The sequence below is a fragment of the Anabrus simplex genome, chromosome 1 (genome assembly GCF_040414725.1).
Source record: "Anabrus simplex isolate iqAnaSimp1 chromosome 1, ASM4041472v1, whole genome shotgun sequence".
Classification (NCBI taxonomy): Eukaryota; Metazoa; Arthropoda; class Insecta; order Orthoptera; family Tettigoniidae; genus Anabrus; species Anabrus simplex.
This window is the reverse complement of record NC_090265.1, coordinates 882,758,986-882,777,935: the sequence shown is the minus strand read 5'-3', so window position 1 is coordinate 882,777,935 and position 18,950 is coordinate 882,758,986. Positions and strand designations below refer to the sequence as shown.

At 39.3% G+C, this 18,950-nt stretch overlaps 1 protein-coding gene across 1 annotated transcript in view; it reads left to right on the top strand.

Moving 5' to 3' along the window:
* The window catches only part of LOC136857680 (general transcription factor 3C polypeptide 1), a 340,092-nt gene that overhangs the window by 253,415 nt on the left and 67,727 nt on the right, over positions 1-18,950 (top strand). The window contains exons 26-28 of the mRNA XM_067136529.2: positions 2,623-2,800; positions 3,198-3,287; positions 3,375-3,841. Of these exons, the coding sequence (XP_066992630.2) occupies positions 2,623-2,800; positions 3,198-3,287; positions 3,375-3,841 (735 nt within the window). The remainder of the gene's footprint in view (positions 1-2,622; positions 2,801-3,197; positions 3,288-3,374; positions 3,842-18,950) is intronic.

Below are 18,950 nucleotides of genomic sequence, written 5' to 3'. Positions count from 1 at the left end.
TCGCCTACGGGAGTCAAATCAAAAGACCTGCACCTGGCGAGCCAAACATGTCCTCGGACACTCCCGGCACTAAAAGCCATACGCCATTTCATTTCAAAGATTGCCCTTACAAGTTCACTGCAATAAGATGGTTGGAAAATGGACGCTGTGTTGATCAAGCTCTTAAAATATATGATCACATTGAAAAATTTGTGAAAGAGTACACTGAAAAAAATCCTTCGATACCATAGAGAAGCTGTGAAGAATCCACTACTTAAGGCAAAATTAAGTGCTTTTAGAAGTGTTTTGTCAGATGTTGAACCTTCTCTCAGAAGATTTCAAAGTCAGAAACCTATGGTGCCTTACCTTTTTACATCGCTTGAAGAAGTTATGAAAAACATAATGATGAGATTTGTTAAGTCTGGAAAGGTAGCTGAAGCAAGTACTTCCTAAAAGTTCAAATATTTAGACTTACAGATAGTGCCTATGTGCTTTCAGTAGAAAAAATGGATATTCGTTATGCTGCCAATGGAAAAATTACTTTTAAGAACGAGTTCAAAAATCTCTTAATCACATTGTTAGAAAAACTCAGAGAGAAAAGTCCTCTAAAATCACATTTAGCAGGGGGTCTCACTGCCCTAGACTCTAAAATGATATTGCTCAAATCCAGTTTGGCAAATGACAATTCTGTCTGCTAACCGAGGAAGCTCAGAACAATGCAGGAATCAACAAACAAATTAATTACTTCATTTCTAAAATAATGGATGACTTGTGATTGGATGAATTTTACTACTATCTTTTAGGAGAAGATGAGAAATAGGAAGATCTCTGGCCTGTAATGAAAATTGGTTTCATTTTATCCCATAGTAATACATTTGTTGCGACAGAATTTTCTGTCTATAAACATTTTCGAGTTGAAAATCTATTAGAAGATCCGCATGTGTCCCAGAGAATAATATTTGATAGTGTAAAACATGTTGGTGGTTCGAGGAATATTGCTATCAGTAGAAGTACACTGACCTTGATCCAAGCTTCTGAAGGTATCCGTCATACCTGGAAAATGAAAAAGAAATGGAGAAAAGGAAAATTGAATTACAGTTGAAAGATTTGGAGGAAAAACAAAAAATTTGAAAGAGAAAATCAGGATGCTGAAATTGAAAGGAAGAAAATAGTTCTAGGAAAAATAAAACAAAAACGGTAATCTTTTTGATAAGTGCAAACTTTTCATTTTCAATTCTATCTTTCCTGACTGATTTGTCTTCAAATTTGAAAACTGTTTTGAATATAGACCTAGACTAATGGGAATTCAGTAAATTCACCTACATTAGAAACACAAGTTAATTGCTTTTGATCTCAGTAGTGCTTTAAATCCACATGAAATAGTATTAGATTGCTGTGGTAAAGTAATTTTATTTTCATATTTGAATTACTCTATTCATAAGTTAGTTGTACTTTGTTCCTTGGAAATGATAAGATAAATGTATATGTTTGGCCTACTTGTTACGTTCAAACAATTTGGTTATATGTAAAGTGCCATCATTGTAATTGTTTTTCATAAATAATTGAAAAAAAGAAGTGGAGAGAGAATTAGGAATGGTGAAGGCTGGAATTTCCATTTTTGTTCCTTGTAAAACAAGCTGTGTGGCAAATTAACTTGTCGCTCAGTTTTCGTGGGTCAGGAAAATTTATCTTAGTAGGTCAGGGGAAGTCAGGTAAACTTCAGAGAACATTTCTGTGGACACTATGGTAAAAAGAGTTAATTTTATCTCCATGTCTTACATGAACAGCGCTTATTACACATGATTTAATCACTTTTATAGCAGCAGTTGCCACCTACTTATTCTCAGAATTGTTTGCCATCTACATATTCTCATAATCGTTGCTACCATAAAATTGCATGCTTAGGCTTATATAGTGGTTCACTTGTACTGTAGTTTCAGAGTTGTGGAAGGGTGTTTTGTAGAAGGCAGTGCATTTCCTGTCCCCTGATAGAAAGATTTTTCTTTCTTCTTTTTTTTGCTATAGTTGAAGGAAAAAAGGTGCTGCTTTGATCAGCAGGTTATTGGTGCATTCTAAGTGAAAGGAGACATGTAAATAATATTTATACGAAACTGTCTGAGTATACAGAGTTCTTTACGTGGATGCCACATGACAATGTTGAATTATTGTCAATATAGAAGCTGAGGCCCAGAAAAATCCTCATTGTGCCTTATCAAGCTTGATTTATGAAACTTGGATTTAATATGTGGGGTGCATTGCTACTTTATACTCTATTATATGTGGAGTTGTGATTTACTGAGAGACATTGTACATTGATTGTACTCCAATATTACTTTCTTTCTTGGTATTGACTCCTGCACGGTATGCTCCCTTGTTTTTTGTCTTTTTTCTACCTTCTAATTCATTGTGTATGTGTTTTTTTAAATATTTGCCCCAGAAAATGCTCATTTTTCCTCACCGAGTTTGATTTATGAACCTTTGAGTTGAGGTGGGCGTGCATTGCTACTTTGCACTCAATGTACTGAGATACATTGAACATGGCTGTACCCCAATACTTCTTTCTTTCTTTCTTTCTTTCTTTCTTTCTTTCTTTCTTTCTTTCTTTCTTTCTTTCACTTACATGTATATTACTTGTTATTACAGTTATATTCATCTTCTTCAGACCAAATACCAGTATCGAATATACCATGAATCTTTTACCATGGCAGAAAAGCTTCTGGAAATGAATGGCTGTCTGTCTCCTGAAGAGTTGGGAATCAAAACTGTAATTACAAACGGTGGATCAACAGCTGCTCTAGTTCAGTTGCTGCACAAAAACCAGGTTAGAGCTTGTTATTGTTTGTAAACATGGGCGCCCGCAAGGGGGGGCAACGGGGGGCACGTGCCCCCCTGGAATTCTAAAGATGTTGATGTTCAATTGTTTAATATCATACTAGATTATTTCATAAACTGAAATTACTGACAGTCAGCTAGCATATGTTATAACTGGAAGTTTCTGTAAACAATTTAATGTTGCTGACGTTATATTGGTTTTTATATTCAAGAAAATTGTTAATGTGCCCCCCCCCCCTGGAAAAGATCCTGCGGGCACCCATGTTTGTAAATGAAGTAGAAATAAAGTTACCATATGGTTATATATCTTAATACAACTCACTGTGCCCTTCTATTCTATGTTATCTGTAATTCATTAGTATTATGTTTGGTCTTTACTTTTGCAGATCTGTTTCTCAGTTGAGATTCCAGAACAAGTGATCATCTTGGATCCACGTATCTCAGAGATTGATCAGAGTTATGCACGCATTGTTGAGGTCAGTACATTCATTCCTATTCATAAGCCAAGTTTGAGATAGCCTTGCCCATAAAATTAGTGAAATGTTGGTATTCTTTTCTTCCAGAGGTATCGTGATATTCTCCAGAATTATAAGCCAGGATATGAATTGACATCATCTGCTTTGTTGAGGAAACTGTCATATGGACACGAGACTGAAGAGAACATTGATGTGAATAAAGATTCAAGACCTTCAAATGTTACCTATGAGGATGATGACGACGATATGGAAGGTGCTCTTGAGCCAGTGTGTGCAATAGAGGATGTGACCTTTGATGAATCAGAGTCTCCTGCAGCTACCAGCCAGCAGATGGTGCTTGCTCGCACTGCAAGTCGTATCGCCTTGTTCATGATGCGAGAAGAGCTGGAAGATACAAATGTTGGAGCTAGTCAGCATGCTCACGATTTTTTCGTGGTTAATTCATGCCAAGTTTATTGCAAGCTGATGGAACCCATTGCAGAGGATTCCCAACACCGTTATATAATGCCATTGACTCAGGAAAAGATAAATGAAGTTTTGGATTGCATGAAGAAGTAAGTGTATAAAAACTGTTTTCTTTTTTTTTTTTTTTTGCTAGCGGCTTTACGTCGCACCGACACAGATAGGTCTTATGGCGACGATGGGATAGGAAAGGCCTAGGAGTTAGAAGGAAGCGGCCGTGGCCTTAATTAAGGTACAGCCCCAGCATTTGCCTGGTGTGAAAATGGGAAACCACGGAAAACCATTTTCAGGGCTGCCGATAGTGGGATTCGAACCTACTATCTCCCGGATGCAAGCTCACAGCCGCGCGCCTCTACGCGCACGGCCAACTCGCCCGGTTGTTTTCTTTTGCTGCTTCAATTCAGACTTTAAAAACATATCTGTACCTTGTAAGCATTCCCAAACTATCTTTAGCTTATCTCAGATATTGCAAGGGTCACCGGAGCCACCCAAGTATGTTTTGGTTTTGGCCAGGCATTTAAGGCTGATGTCCTTCCTGATGGCACGTGAAAATGGTTGGAATTTTCCACCCAGAATTGACTGGGATTCGAACCTCAGTCGTCCAGGTAGAAAGCCAGCAGCTAAGCCACTACACTAATCACATCCCCTGCCCTTCTTTCTTCTTCATCCATTCCCTTTTCCAGATTCTCTCTGGCTAGGGTAGAGTACCAAAGCCCTCCACCTTACTCGATCTTTCCACCACTCCTCTTCTAATACTTTATTGCTATCGACTCCTCTATTTGCAATACAGTCCACAACAGAGCTCCTCCATCTCATTCTAGGACGTCCCCTAGGCCTCTTTCCAGTCTCTGTATCCATGAATATTCTCTTTTGTATTCTCCTGGCATTCTCATCATGTTTTCAAACCATTTTAGCTTTGCTATATCAATCTCTTCTTGAAGTTTACACACTCCTACACTTCTCCTTATTTCCTCATTTCGTATTCTATCTCATCTTGTCTTTCCCTTATGCTTCTCAAGAACCTCATTTCAGCTGCTTGTATCTTACTCTGGTTCTGCTTAGTTAATATCCAGGCTGCTGAAGCATAGGTCAGTATAGGTTTATAATAGGATATGTATAAAACCTTCTTGCACTTCATTGGCACATTTTTGTTCCATACAATGTCTCTCACTCACTGGTAGAAACTTGCAGACTGCTGTATTCTTAAATCAGTTTCTCCATCCAAATTTCCATCTTGTAATATGCTGCCCAAATATTTAAAAATTTTCACTACTTCAAGAGGTTCATTTCATATTTTCATCACGCCCCTTGATTTTCTGTTACCTCTTGTCATGATCAAAGTCTTACTTTTCACAGTACTAATCTTCATTCCAAAATTTCTTATCTCCTCATTCCATAAATCAACTTGTGTCTGTACTTCCTCTTTATTATCTCCCTGAACTACAATGTCATCAGCAAAGAGCATAGACTTTACTTGCTTGCCCATCATCTTCTCCTTGAAGAGTAAGAGAGACAATACACTTCCCTGTGTTAAGCCTGTCTCAACTCTGAACCATTCAGTTTGATCTACTTTGGTTCTCACACAGCTTTTGCAATTTTGATACAATGCTATTACCATCTGCATTGTTTCATTCCCAATCTGTGCCTCTGTCAATGTTTTCCATAGCAAATTCCTTGGGACACTGTCATATGCCTTTTCAATATCTAGAAATGTTACTATCACGTCCTTTCCATATTTTCAATACTTTTCCATCATTTGACGCAATGTAAATATTGGGTCAAATGTGGATCTGCCTCTTCTGAATCCATACTGGTGTATTGCCAATTTTCCCTCTACTTTGTCTCTTATTTCGTCTATCCAAGATTCTTTCAAGGATCTTAGCTGTATGGGGTATCAGTGTCACTCCTGTGTAATTTTCACATTGCTTCCTGTCTCCTTTCTTGAAAATTGGTATAATGACCCCCTTTCGTCCACTCTTTTGGAACAGTCTTTTCTCTCCATATCACTCTGACGAGTCTATACAACTAGTGTAGACCAACTACTCCTTCTGCTACCGGTATTATCATTGACCTCGTCAATTCCAGCTGCCTTGCCTCGTTTCATTCTTTTAGTGGCCCACTCAATCTCTGCCATGGACACCTCATTTTCCTTATCTTCCATTTGCACTAAATGTGGTTCTTCGATTTCTCCTTGTACCGAGGTATTTTGCACCTTGTAAAGCTGTTCAAAGTATTTTCCCCACCTCTGTAGTATATCCTGCTTCTGTGTCATCACTTCCTCCCGTTCATTTTTAATGAAGTTAGCACCTTCTCCTGGGTTTTTCTTCTTTTTAACCCACTGGAATAAGATTTTTTTGTTTCCAGTTGTATCTTATTGCAGAGATTCAGTGAATTTTGCCAGCATTTCTTTTTCTCTTCTTGAACCCCGTTGGGGCACTCCTTCTTGCAGTGTCTGTATTCTGTTTTGCATTCTGTTGTTCTGTTTCTCAGCCATCTTTTCCAAGCTTGATTCTTCCTTTTAACTATATCTTTTACCCTGTCATTCCACCAGAGAATTTCTTGATCTTTCTTCCTGCCTGATACTCTTCCACAGGTCTTTTCTGCAGACTCGGCCATGACTGTTTGAAAGTATGCCCATTCTTCTTCGACCCTTCTGATGTCTTCCTTAGGTATACTTGTTTTAATGTGAGTCTGAAACTCTCATTTATTTCCTTCTCCTGCATTTTCCACACCCTTAGTTTTCTCTGCCTGATCTCAGTCATCTTTTATATCTTTCCCATCTTTAACTTAGCTATCAAAATACTGTGATCTCCTTCAAAAGATTAACTTGCGAGGGCTGTTACGTCTACCAACATTTTCCTGTTACCTTTCTCGACCAAAATGTAATCTATCAGAGTTTTGATTTTGTTATCCCAACTATATCTTGTTATCTTCTGACTGTTTTTCTTTTAAAACCATGTGTTACCAATGATCGGCTCATTTCTTCTACAAAAGTCTACCAAAATATCTCCAGCCTTGTTTCTCTTCCCATATCCAAATGGACCTATAATCTTCTCATCTCCTTTTTTTTTCCTGACCTATTTGGGCATTTGTGTCTCCTATGATCACAACTTGTTTGTCCTGTGTATGGCCTTCCAGATATTCAAGGTACTCCTGTAGATCTGTATCTGTATTTCCCGTTTGTGGAGCATACCCTTGAATTATATCTGTAACACCAGTTTCAAGTCTCAATCTGACCTTAATCAACCTGTCATTTATGCTTTCCTTTAGGTCTTTTCTAATGATGAGACCTAAACCATTTTTGGCTTCTCTTTCTCCACTATGATATAAGGTGTATCCTTTCTTTAGTTTCCTTTCACCTTTTCCTTTCCATTTGGTCTCACTGATTCCCAGCAATGCTATATCTTTGACAACCATAAAATCTACAATTTCTTCTACTTTCCCTGTTAGTGTCACTACATTGACGGTCGCTATCTTGCTGTATTTGGTTGCTGGTCGCACATTTCTCACATTTCTCCCAGCATCACAAAATTGCACGTCGCTTGTGGGGAATGCCCTAGCATTTTCCAAGGTTTCAGTACACTTGTCATCATATAGGCTTTTATTATGATGGGTTCGCCACTCCCAAAGGCATTTTAGTGCTAATGCCAGCCGAAACTTGTAGGCCACTCCTAACACGGAGAACAGACACCTTTTGTAGCTGCTTCTCTGGAGTACAGACGCTACAGCTGATGGCATTTACTCCACGGAGGGCCCATTTCCCTTCTATAAGGACTCCTCCGCCCTTAGCCGTTGGTCCTTATAGTGGGTCAGGCTATTTACTGCTGCCCAACACACTGTGTGGAGACACTGGCTGTATGGTTTACTCCATTACCATAGCAGATTAACTGGCCAGTATCCCTTTCCCTGTGAATCCTAATTCATAAAAATAATAAAAGTGTAGTAATGAAGTACCTATTGTATACAATTAAAATTATAATTTTGCCTCTATTTTTTCTCTCAGATTAGGTACACAAAAGTTGAAAGTGAGTTTTCTCTCTGTGTGTCTGTTTTTTTATCGCAAAATAACTGCACACATTTTCTTGAAACTTGGTCTTCACTTAAGGAATTGCTAGGGTGTGCACTAGACTATATATTATTAATTAATAGAGAAATGTACACTGAAGTTTGAGCATTAAATAAATCTCACATTTCAGTCTTTGCTATAGTCTGTAATTGTCCTGGTTCTTTTCGTGCATGTTATGATGTGATATCTACTACACTTCTGTCCACACAAAATGCACTTACAATCTTCGTCTGGCTCATGGAACTTCTGGTTTACGCATATCTTGTGGTGAAACCCATGTATGGAGAGTCGTGTTATCACGTGGCATTGTGTGTTGCACTCTCTAGTCCATCTATCGTCCGTCATCGCTGGTGAGGCGTAGAAGTCGAGGTCGATTTCACTTTTCTTTCTTTCCCTGATGTTTACTAGTGCCCTGCTTGCTTCCGTTGATTGTAGGTAGAATTGTGATCGTATGTCTTCTATGAAATACGTCTCCCGCATCATTTCGTATACCATCCGGGATGGCTCTGTCTTTCCGACTCAGGTAATCCTCTTCATGAACATTGCTTTTATTCTTTCTATTCTCATCAGGTCTCCGATCTTCAGCTTTTCCCACACGATCTCAATTCCATATGTTATCACTGGCGCTACTGTCGTCTTGAAAAGTCTCATCGCCGTGCTGATTGATAGGTTTGAAATGTTTTGGATGCTGTATGAGGCTCTGATTGCTGCTGCCGTTCTTTCTTGAATATGTATACCAAAGGACGCCACCGTTGTCTGTAGTGTTATTCCCAAATATTTGTAATTTCGTACCTTTTGTAATGGCTTTTGATGTAATGTTATGTTGTCTTTGGGCGTTGATTTCCCACCTTTTCTGAAGGTCATTTGTACTGTCTTTTCTTCATTTATCTGTAGGCTGTTTTCCTCCGCCCAGGTCTCTAGTCTGCGGACTGCCCTTTGCACATCCTCCTTTTCTTTTACTCCGATCAGCATGTCATCTGCGTATAGGATCAGCTCTGCTTTTGATCCTTCCTCTACTATGCGGTTCACATCTGCTGTATAAATGTTGAGAAGTGTGGGACTCATGGGATCCCCTTGCATAACACCGTTCGTCTGTATTATGTCTTCAGAAATTTCTACGTTGTTGTTTATTCGGATTATGTTCCTCTGTAGACATGCTGCAATTATTCTCACTAGTGGGTCTCTCTCGCCGATTGTCAATTTCATTTTCTCGATTAGCTTTCGCCTGTCGATTGAGTCGAATGCCTTCTTGAAATCAACAAAGACTGCGTGATATTTCCCTCCTTTGTGTCTTAAGGCTTCTTCTACCTGATTTATTAGGTATTTCACTGCCTGGACTGTGCTCCTGCCTTTCATAAAACCGAATTGATTTTCTGGAATGTACCCACTGAAGGCTTCCAGTAATCTTTCATTTAGTATCTTCGTGAAAACTTTAAAGGATGCATTTTCTAGTGCTACTCCTCTAAATGAGTCTAGTGATGTTCTGCTCCCTTTTCCTTTGAACAATATCTTTAGAGTTGCTGTGTTCCATCCCTCTGGTATTTTCCCAGTCTGTATACATTTGTTCATTAGGTCTTTCCACAGTTCTTCCATCTCGCCAAGTGAATCTTTTAAGTGTTCCATGTAAATTTTGTCTGGTCCTGCGGATTTCTTGTTTCTCCCTCCTTGTATTGCTTTCCTAATTTCATACGTTGTTATTGGGTCCACAGCATGTGCGGGTTCTGTTGTTTCTATGTCATATGCTTGCTTCAGCCCTTCCTTATTCAGTATGTTCGAAAAATGATGTTCCCAGTTCTCCATATGAATTTCTCCTGTTGCGATTGATGTATTCTTTTTCAGTGCTATGTATGGGTCTGATTTTGCTTCCTCGGCTTGTTTCCTTCCTTGTTTCTCTGTATATTCTTCTTTTTTCTTTTTTATTAGTTCTTTATATTTTTTCCTTTTCTCTGCATATGCTGTTAAGTCTTCTGGGCGTCTGTATAATTTTGCTGCATTCAGGGCCTTTAGAGTTGCTTTTCTTTCCTTGCAACACTCTTGGTCAAACCAAGCTTGTGCGTGTCTTCTTTCCTTTACTATTATGGCTCTCGTTATTACTTTGGTGGCTGTTGCTAGGGCTTCTTCTAGTCTTTCTTCTTCTATTAGGTTTCTAGCTTTCCCGATGTTTTCCTCGCTTTCTTCTACTGTTTCCCGCTGGATTTTTCTAGTATATATACTTGGTCTTTTTGCTTCCTTCCTCTTTTGTTGGATTTCCATGCTGACGCTCAAGATGGCGGCGTGCATGCTGGTCGTTACAAGTGTTCTCCGTGCATTAATCATAGTTTTGTTGATAAAAAGTGCCGTGACGTACGCGAAAAGTGTAACAGTGCATTCGGATAAGTCTTGTGGTGATTTGAAGAAGGTTCATCTACTGGAAAAACTGTTGGTAAGTGAGAAATGTTCTCTTAAGTGTCTCACTTGGTGTGGCAGTGAAAGCCTTGGGCTGCTGGCGGTAGGGCGGCCGCGTCGTAATGGGGAAGGCAGAGTTGTCAGACTTCCGATTGCTGGGCGGCCACTGTGGTGCCTAACTCTCGCGCTAATTGGAGACATTGAATTGAACCCCGGACCTCAGCATTGTACAATATGTGAAAGCAGCGGGCGTCGTAATCAACTATTTGTAAACTGCAATAATTGTTCGTCAAGCAGTCACAGGACATGTGCACAAATTTCTACTTCAGAATACAGGAAATTAAAGAAGGGAGGAAGAACGTGGACTTGCTGGCAATGCGAAATGCCGCCACTAACGAACTCTTTCTTTACCAATACCAGTGACGTTACCAGTGACTCTGTAAATAGCTACAACTGTAAATATGTAAATAATAATCTAACTCTCTTTGCGTTTAACGCACGCAGCATTTTACGTCCAGGTAGAAAACAATATATTCTCGCTTCGCTCTCAAGCCTAGATCCCTCCGTTGTGTGTATCAGTGAAACATGGCTTTCAGACACAATTAATGACTCAGAAGTGCTACCAGATTCTTTCATCCTGTTCCGTAAGGACCGCACTCTAACCACAGGAGGCGGAGTTCTTATTGCCGCAAAACCAGAGTGTAATCCAACTAGACGTCCCGAGTTGGAGACGACAGCTGAAGCCGTGTGGGTAGAAATTACGTGCGGTAGTAATAAATTCCTCATCGGATCTGTATATCGTTCACCGAAGTCCTCACAAACAATGAACGATGCCTTGCTCTCCTCTCTGGATCGTGTGCAACAAGTACAGAATAATTATGACGCAATTTATATTGCTGGTGACTTCAATCTTGAAATTACTTGGTCTAGAAATGCCGCCCCAGTACCAAACAATCCTCTTGCTAATAGTTTTATCTCCACCTTCTACGACATTTTCCTCCATCAGTTAGTGTTCGAGGCAACTCGTATTACTCAAAATTCCCGCTCCACACTAGACCTGTTCCTTACTAACTCTCCATCATCCGTCCAGTTTCTGGACGTAATACCTGGATTTTGTGATCACCAAGCCATAATTACAACTTTGAGCTACAGAAAACCCTCCCCAAAACTCCACTCCAGAACAATATATAATTTTTCCCGCACCAACTGGAACGATCTTTCCTCTCTTCTATCAAAAAGTCTTCCTATTCCCCTCGCGTCCTTCACCGGCGATATAAATATCAACGAGATCTGGGAAAACTGGAAAAAAGTATTTTTTGAATGTGTCGATCAAGTTGTGCCGAAAGTTTCTATCTCTAATAAGCGAAAAACGCCATGGATCAATAAAGAGATAACATCAGGTATTCGAAAGAGAAATTGTTTATACAGGAAATGGAAGGAAAACCCAAGTGACAGTAGGTGGGAGAAGTACAGACTGGCTAGGAACAAACTCAAATCATTAATCCGTGATGCCTACAGTTCATATATCCACAGCCTTAGTTCTAATAGTAAAGAGCTATGGGCTTTCATTAGAAACAAAAGTGGCAAAAGTGCTCCATCCGTCTTCAAGTACAACGGACTATCAGTTTCCTCTCCCCAAGAAATAGCAGACACATTCAATAGTAAATTTAAAAATAACTTCTCCACTGCTGACAAGGATGAAGACATGTTCACTCCAAGGTCAACCCCTCCCTTTCTGCCCCTAACTAGCTTGTACTTCACTGCTAACGAGGTTGCAACAAGTCTTCGGAGAACTAGACCTCATGCTGCGAGCGGCCCAGACAACGTGCCGGCCAGAATTCTCCATCGCTGTGCAGAAGCATTAGCACCTTCTCTCTGTGCAATATTTAACATTTCAATGAACAGTGGGACTGTTCCAGAAGAATGGAAGAAAGCAAATGTCGTCCCCGTATTCAAAGATGGTGACAGGGAAAATGTAGACAACTATCGCCCAGTCTCTATTACATCTGGCTTATGTAAATGCATGGAACGCCTAATTGTTAAACAAGTGCTGGATTTTCTGAATGAGAGAAACCTGTTGAATAACAACCAACATGGATTCCTCCCTGGAAAATCCTGTACTACACTTTTAACAACAGTAATTGATGAGTGGCAACATTCCCTGGACCAGTCTAATATATCCCAAGTGGACTGCGTAACTCTCGACTGGAGTAAGGCCTTTGATCAGGTACCTCATCAACGACTGTTGTTAAAACTTAACAAGTATGGCATTCAAGGCAACCTGCAGGCATGGTTTCGATCATTCCTGGTAGGTCGGACGCAGAGCGTTGTGTTCAGTGGGGCCAGGTCAAAACAAACCTCAGTCACCTCGGGTGTGATTCAAGGTAGTGTGATAGGGCCGCTGCTGTACACAATATTTACGCTGGATCTGCCAGGTTGTGTATCGTCTTCTATGGCACAGTACGCTGATGACACCATCATTTACAGAGCCATTCGCAATGAGAACGACGTAAATAAGTTACAGTCAGATCTCGATAACGTGGTTCTGTGGTGCAAAATAAATAGAATGTGTATAAATGTACAGAAATGTAAATATATCCGCTTTACTAGAGCAAGATCACAGTTACAACACGAAATTTCACTGTGTGGTAAAAACCTGATGCCTTGTACCTCAATAAAATTGCTTGGCATTCACATCTGCAGCAATTTAAAATGGAATAAACATGTTGAGGAAATAAGGTGTAAAGCATACAGAGTCCTGGGATTCATCCGCAGATCTCTACTGGGAGCCAGGAAGAAAGCCGTTCAGACAGCCTATCTGTCATTAGTACGGCCAATACTGTTGTACGGGCTTCCTTCCTGGCACCCTACTACAGTGGAGAACATGACGAAACTAGAGAGAGTTCAACGCCGAGCAGAACGACTAATTACTCAACACGGTCATTTAAATACAGCCAGGTCACTGCCCTCCATAACATCCCTCTGTAAACAAATAGATATTACTTTCCTGAGAAAATCCCTCGCAGGTAACATTCATATAAACCCTTTCAACCGCTTACAGCTGAACTATCGTTCCGCTCAAAGAGGTCGAGGTGTGTCCCTTTTCCCTCCATTTGCAAGAACAGCATCATATCAAAGTGGCTTCTTTAGTCGTTCTGCTCGGTTGTGGAATGAACTCCCACCGCAGATAAAAGAACTACCTGCAGAAAATTTCTGTAAAGACGTAAAACGGATGTATATATAACGAAACCCTCTGTACAAAACATAATTTATCTACTGTGAGAATGTTCAGTATGAGTGGGAGGTTGGATGAAAGTTATGGGGTCCCGAGTGATTGAGACGGTAAATGTGTATGAGTGAGCCGGCCTAGCTAAAATATATGTGGGGTTTCTAGAGAGAGAGAGAGAGAGAGAGAGAGAGAGACTCTGTGTGTGTGTGTGTGTGTGTGTGTGTGTGTGTGTGTGTGTGTGTGTGTGTGTGTGTGTGTGTGTGTGTGTGTGTGTGTGTGTGTCGTCATGACTTGAATGTTGAACAGGTCTTGTGAGTATTACTGTATGTAAATATGCCTATGTAAATATTTTAACTGTATATAAGAACATCATGTAGAATGTAATTGTATATTTGTATATTATAATTTTAAGTGGTGATGGAGGCACTTTTGTGTATATGGGGCTATGCCCTTTCTCCATTCACCATCCCTAAATTGTAACTACAATTAGTGGAAAATAAATAATAATAATAATAATTATAGGTATGTGTTTCCTTATTGGTGCTGCCGATGAGTTCCATAGGCCTTCTTGTTTACACAATTGTAGGTGTACTCCTCTAAAAAATAGCAGGTCGATGGCGCTATGACCGTTCTGTGCAAAGTAAGTTGGTGTTTCTTTTTTGTTCGCTATTTTGAAGCCTTCTTCTTCCAGTGTCTCAAGAAGGATGCGAGTTTTGGTATTTTCTTTGTCTATCCTGCAGTTAAAATCTCCGGCAATTATAACGTTCCTTTCTGCTTTCGTTTGTTCTATGGCTATAGATATTTTATCCATTATGTTTTCTATAGGTGTATTTGGCTGCATATAAATTCCTATTATCGTAATTTCTGATTTGATTATTGTGACCATGTTTTCCTCCTTGATGATTCGCTTGATATCTCCCAGTTTCCCTTTTATGAAGATTGTGACTCCCCCTGCTGGTCTTCCTTCCGTCGGGGTCGCTGGTGTGTGTATACCATAGTAACCTTGCAAGTCCATTGGTTCCGTGAGGAATGTCTCTGTCAGTATCATAACATCTGTGTCGTCTATTGTCTTCTGTGATATGTGGGGTATTGCGTTTCTTATTCCCTCTATATTCCATAATAATACACTTATTTCCGTGCTCGACCAAGGTCCCTTCTTCTTTGGCAATTGTGTGAGATTTTTACTGAAGTTCCACCCCTCGTTCTTCCTCTGGTCTCCTATCATATCTCCGAAAGCGAAATCTTCTGACTTTTATTCCCTGTGGCTAGAAATCCGCGCTCTGTGCATCTTCCAGATAGATATATGGGAAACTGACCTTAAAAGCTTTTCTGTCTCCCAGTGTATGAAGTTCTTCACATTCTGTGTGTCCTATGATGCCATTCCTTTCCAAGAATTTTCTTATATTTGTTGCCGTGGTGCTCTGTTTAAGCCGACCTACGTGCAGCCATGCCATTTTTTCTGCCGCTTCTAGTTCACCGTCATTTTGTCTTTGATTGGTTAAGGGCGATATGTTATTCCATTTGTTTCTCGTTTCCCTTATTGTCTCTCTCTGGCGAATTTGATTCTTCTCTTCGCGTGTACTGGTGCTTGTTTCATCGAATGCATTTTGTGCTGTCCTGACCGTGTGGTTTATTTCTGTTGTAATTTTGCTTTTTAGACTTTGGTTAACTTTTTGCTCAATTATTTGATCTAGCTTGTTTTCCAGGAATTCCATTATGCTTTCTAATTTCTCATTTACTGTCTCGACATTTATTGTCGTCTGCTTGACTATAGAGTTATTACGTTTCTTGCCTTGTGTTATTGGAAATGTAGGATTTGCTGCGTGTTGTATTCTTCCTTGGTGGTTTTCCTCGTCATCGGCAGATGGTGTGCTATTCTGACTCTCAGTTGCACTTTCATTTATGCGGCTGAGAGATGTCCTCATGTTATATGTTTCCCCGAATGTTTTCTGGGAACGATCTATGCCCTCTATATCTTTACCATCCGGATTGCTGCTCTCTCCAGTAGTTGGCGCCTTTGCCTGGTTGTCTTCCCCTCGTGTTTCTGTTGTTGCGTCTATAGATGGTGCCACCTGTCTCGCGCTGCTGCTTTCGTCCCCTTCTTCTTCTTCCAAGTCAATGTGATATTTTCTAACCTCTACTGTTGTATTTGCTTCGAAAATATCCACGTTATTTCCTGGCTTCACTTTTTCCTCTATTGCTTTTATATATTCTGTTATAGTACTCACTGCGTTCAGAATGTTGTCTTTGGTGTCCTTCTTCATATATCCTCCCGTTTCAGCTATATTTCTTAGTTTTTGTAGAGCGCTTTTTGCTTGCACTTCCATTTCTTCCGACATGACTTCTGCACGTTGTATTTGTAGCATGAGATGGGAGTATCTCTTCTGTGTGGTGCTAAATGTCTAGTGGCATTTGTCGCATGAAGTTAATACTTCACCCCTGTGCGATGGTAGAACGTCTTGTTGCACTTGTGGCATGTGGTGGGAGTTTCCCCTCTATGGGTTCTAGGGTGTCTAACTGCATCTGTTACGAGATGGGAGATCCCCGTGCGTGTTGCGCTAGAAAGTCTTGTCGCACTTGTGACAAGAGATGGGAATTTGTCTTCTCTGCAGCCTGCGTTGGCAGCGTTGCGATCTACTGGTTTCGCTGTTCAACACACCGGCATGTAGCTCCAGCGTGCAACTTACATCTTTGAGGTTAGAATTTCGCCAGTTTTACGAGTATTGATCTTCTCGATTTTCGCATACTTACGGGATTTTCGGTTGTTTTTCTTCCGTCACTTTTCCTCTCTGTTGTTAACAGGCACTTCCTAAGTATGTAAGCTAGTCTTTTATCACTTTTAACACACATATTTACCGTGTTTTCGGGACCGTCCAAAGCACGAGACTCCTGTTTAATTTTCAGACTAGTATTTGATTAGTATTCAGAAGCATAGCAGTATTAAGGGAGCCCAAAACAGAAAGTGTCAAATTTCTCCCTGACATGACATCTTTTATATTCAGTGTGTGTTTTTACACGTTATAATTCTCATATTTTGGTCCTATTGAATTGTACATTAAAGTCAAAGAAATATTATTTATTTTATTCCACCTATTCAATACATGAAGAGTGATTTTAATTAAGAATTAAATCTTATGAAGAAAATTATAGGGATAAAGGGATAAGTGAATTTACACTTTTTTTTTTTAACTCACCTTTCCTTCAATTTCATTCCTTAATATGTAAATCTTCTATTGTTACAGACTTTAAACCACATTTCCCTTTCGACTCTCTCTATAAGAAGCCACAGTCGCACTTTTCAGCTAATATAAACACTGCTACTTACCATATAGCACTCTTCCTCACTCGTACGTGCTTTAAGAAGACTACAGACTTATCTCATCTCATGAGATTAACAACAAACTAACAACTTTAAATTTTATTTTAAACCCCACTTGGAGTGATCAGGAAATCTTTTCTTCGTCATTATTCTGAAGTTCAGACTGTTTAAGCTCTAATTTGATTTCTTACACCCTCACTCCTTTACAGGGCGCCTTTTAGTAGAATTTACTGTGTTCTCATAGAACTTTATAGTTGTGGCTACTTACTATCAAGCATTTTCCTCACTCCTACAACGTAATTTGGGAGGGCGGCAGAATTATCTCATCACAAAAGATTTACTAACTAGCTTTAATATTTATTTAAACTCCACTTGGAGTAATTGGTAACATTTTTCTTTGTCATTATTCTAAAGATTGAACTGTTTAGGCTCCAAACTCATTTCTCACTACCCACCGCAACCAATAACAAATAACCTCCCCTAATCTCACATCGTTGTAACACCAGTAGCACAAGTGTCAGTCATTTCAACGCTACCATAGCAACTGATTAACACTATAACAGTCGAAAAGATCTGAAATTACGTACAAAATTTATTTCTTTAACTCACCTTTACGTTAACCAATTTAACATCATAATTAATAAAGAGGTAAGTGAATTTACACACATCGTTTTTTCTTTGAACTCACCTACCTTCACTTTCATTCCTTAACACATAAATTTCCTATTGTTACAAACTTTAAACCAAATTTCCCTTTCAACTCTACATAAGAAGCTACAGTTGCATCTTCCAGCTAATATTAACACAGCTGCATACCATCGAGCACTCTTTCTCACTCGTACATGCTTTAAGAAGACTGCAGACTTATGTCTTCACATGAGATTAACAACAAACTAAGAACTTTAAATTTTATTATAAATTCCACTTGGAGTGATCAGTGATCTTCGTCATTATTCTAAAGATCGAACTGTTTAAGCTCTAATTTGATTTCTTACACCCTCAACCTTTACAGAGCGCCTTTTAGTAGAGTTAACTGTGTTCTCATAGAACTTTATAGTTGTGGCTACTTACTATCAAGCATTTCCCTCGCCCCTACAGAGAAATGTCTCATCACTGGCTTTAAAATGTATTTAAACTCCACTTGGAGTAATCAGTAAAAAATTTTTATTTGGCATTATTCTAAAGTTTGAACTATTTAGGCTCCAAACTTATTTCTAATGCCCTCAACCAATACAGGGCGCTGTTTAACAAGATTCGACGCAGCAATTTGTGTTCTTATAGGACTACTAATATGCAACTTGTTACCACATTTTTAGACAAGGACATTCAAAAAAGTATATAAATTATGACTGTTTGTAAGGCTTTATTAAGGCTTTGTTATAAAAATATCTTACCTACTGTCATCCCGCTCGCTCATCTTTTGACGCATATACCTACATCATTCTCACTTTTATCATTTGTAATCTATCTTAAAAAAAAAAAAAACTGCAATTAAGAATAATCAGGATCCTGATTTATTATCCTTCAGGTTTGAGATTTTTTTTTTTTTTTTTTTTTTTTTTTTTTGCTAGTTGTTTTACGTCGCACCGACACAGATAGGTCTTACGGCGACGATGGGACAGGAAAGGGCTTGGAGTGGGAAGGAAGCGGCCGTGGCCTTAATTAAGGTACAGCCCCAGCATTTGCCTGGTGTGAAAATGGGAAACCACGGAAAACCATTTTCAGGGCTGCTGACAGTGGGGTTCGAACCTACTATTTCCCGAATACTGGATACTGGCCGCACTTAAGCGACTGCAGCTATCGAGCTCGGTAGGTTTGAGATTAAGGCTGAAGATAATTTTCTTCATAAGATTTAATTCTTAATTAAAATCGCTCTTTATGTATTGAATAGGTGGAATAAAATAAACATGAATATTTCTTTGACTTTAATGTGTGCTTTTACCATACAAGAAATACAGGTGATATTAGCAATTATTCTATTTTTCACAAACTTCCATATATCACCAAAATTCATGTATAGAGTCAGTGCACCTATTTCTCATACATTCCAACCATAGGAGCTATAATAATGGAGATATTCACGAATTTAGATTTTTATTATTAGTCCATGAATGGCAAGCATCACTGACGAGCAGATATTAAGTTGTCATGGTAATGAATTGACTGGCAGAAGTTGTGTTCATTGTCGTGAATTTAAATAAG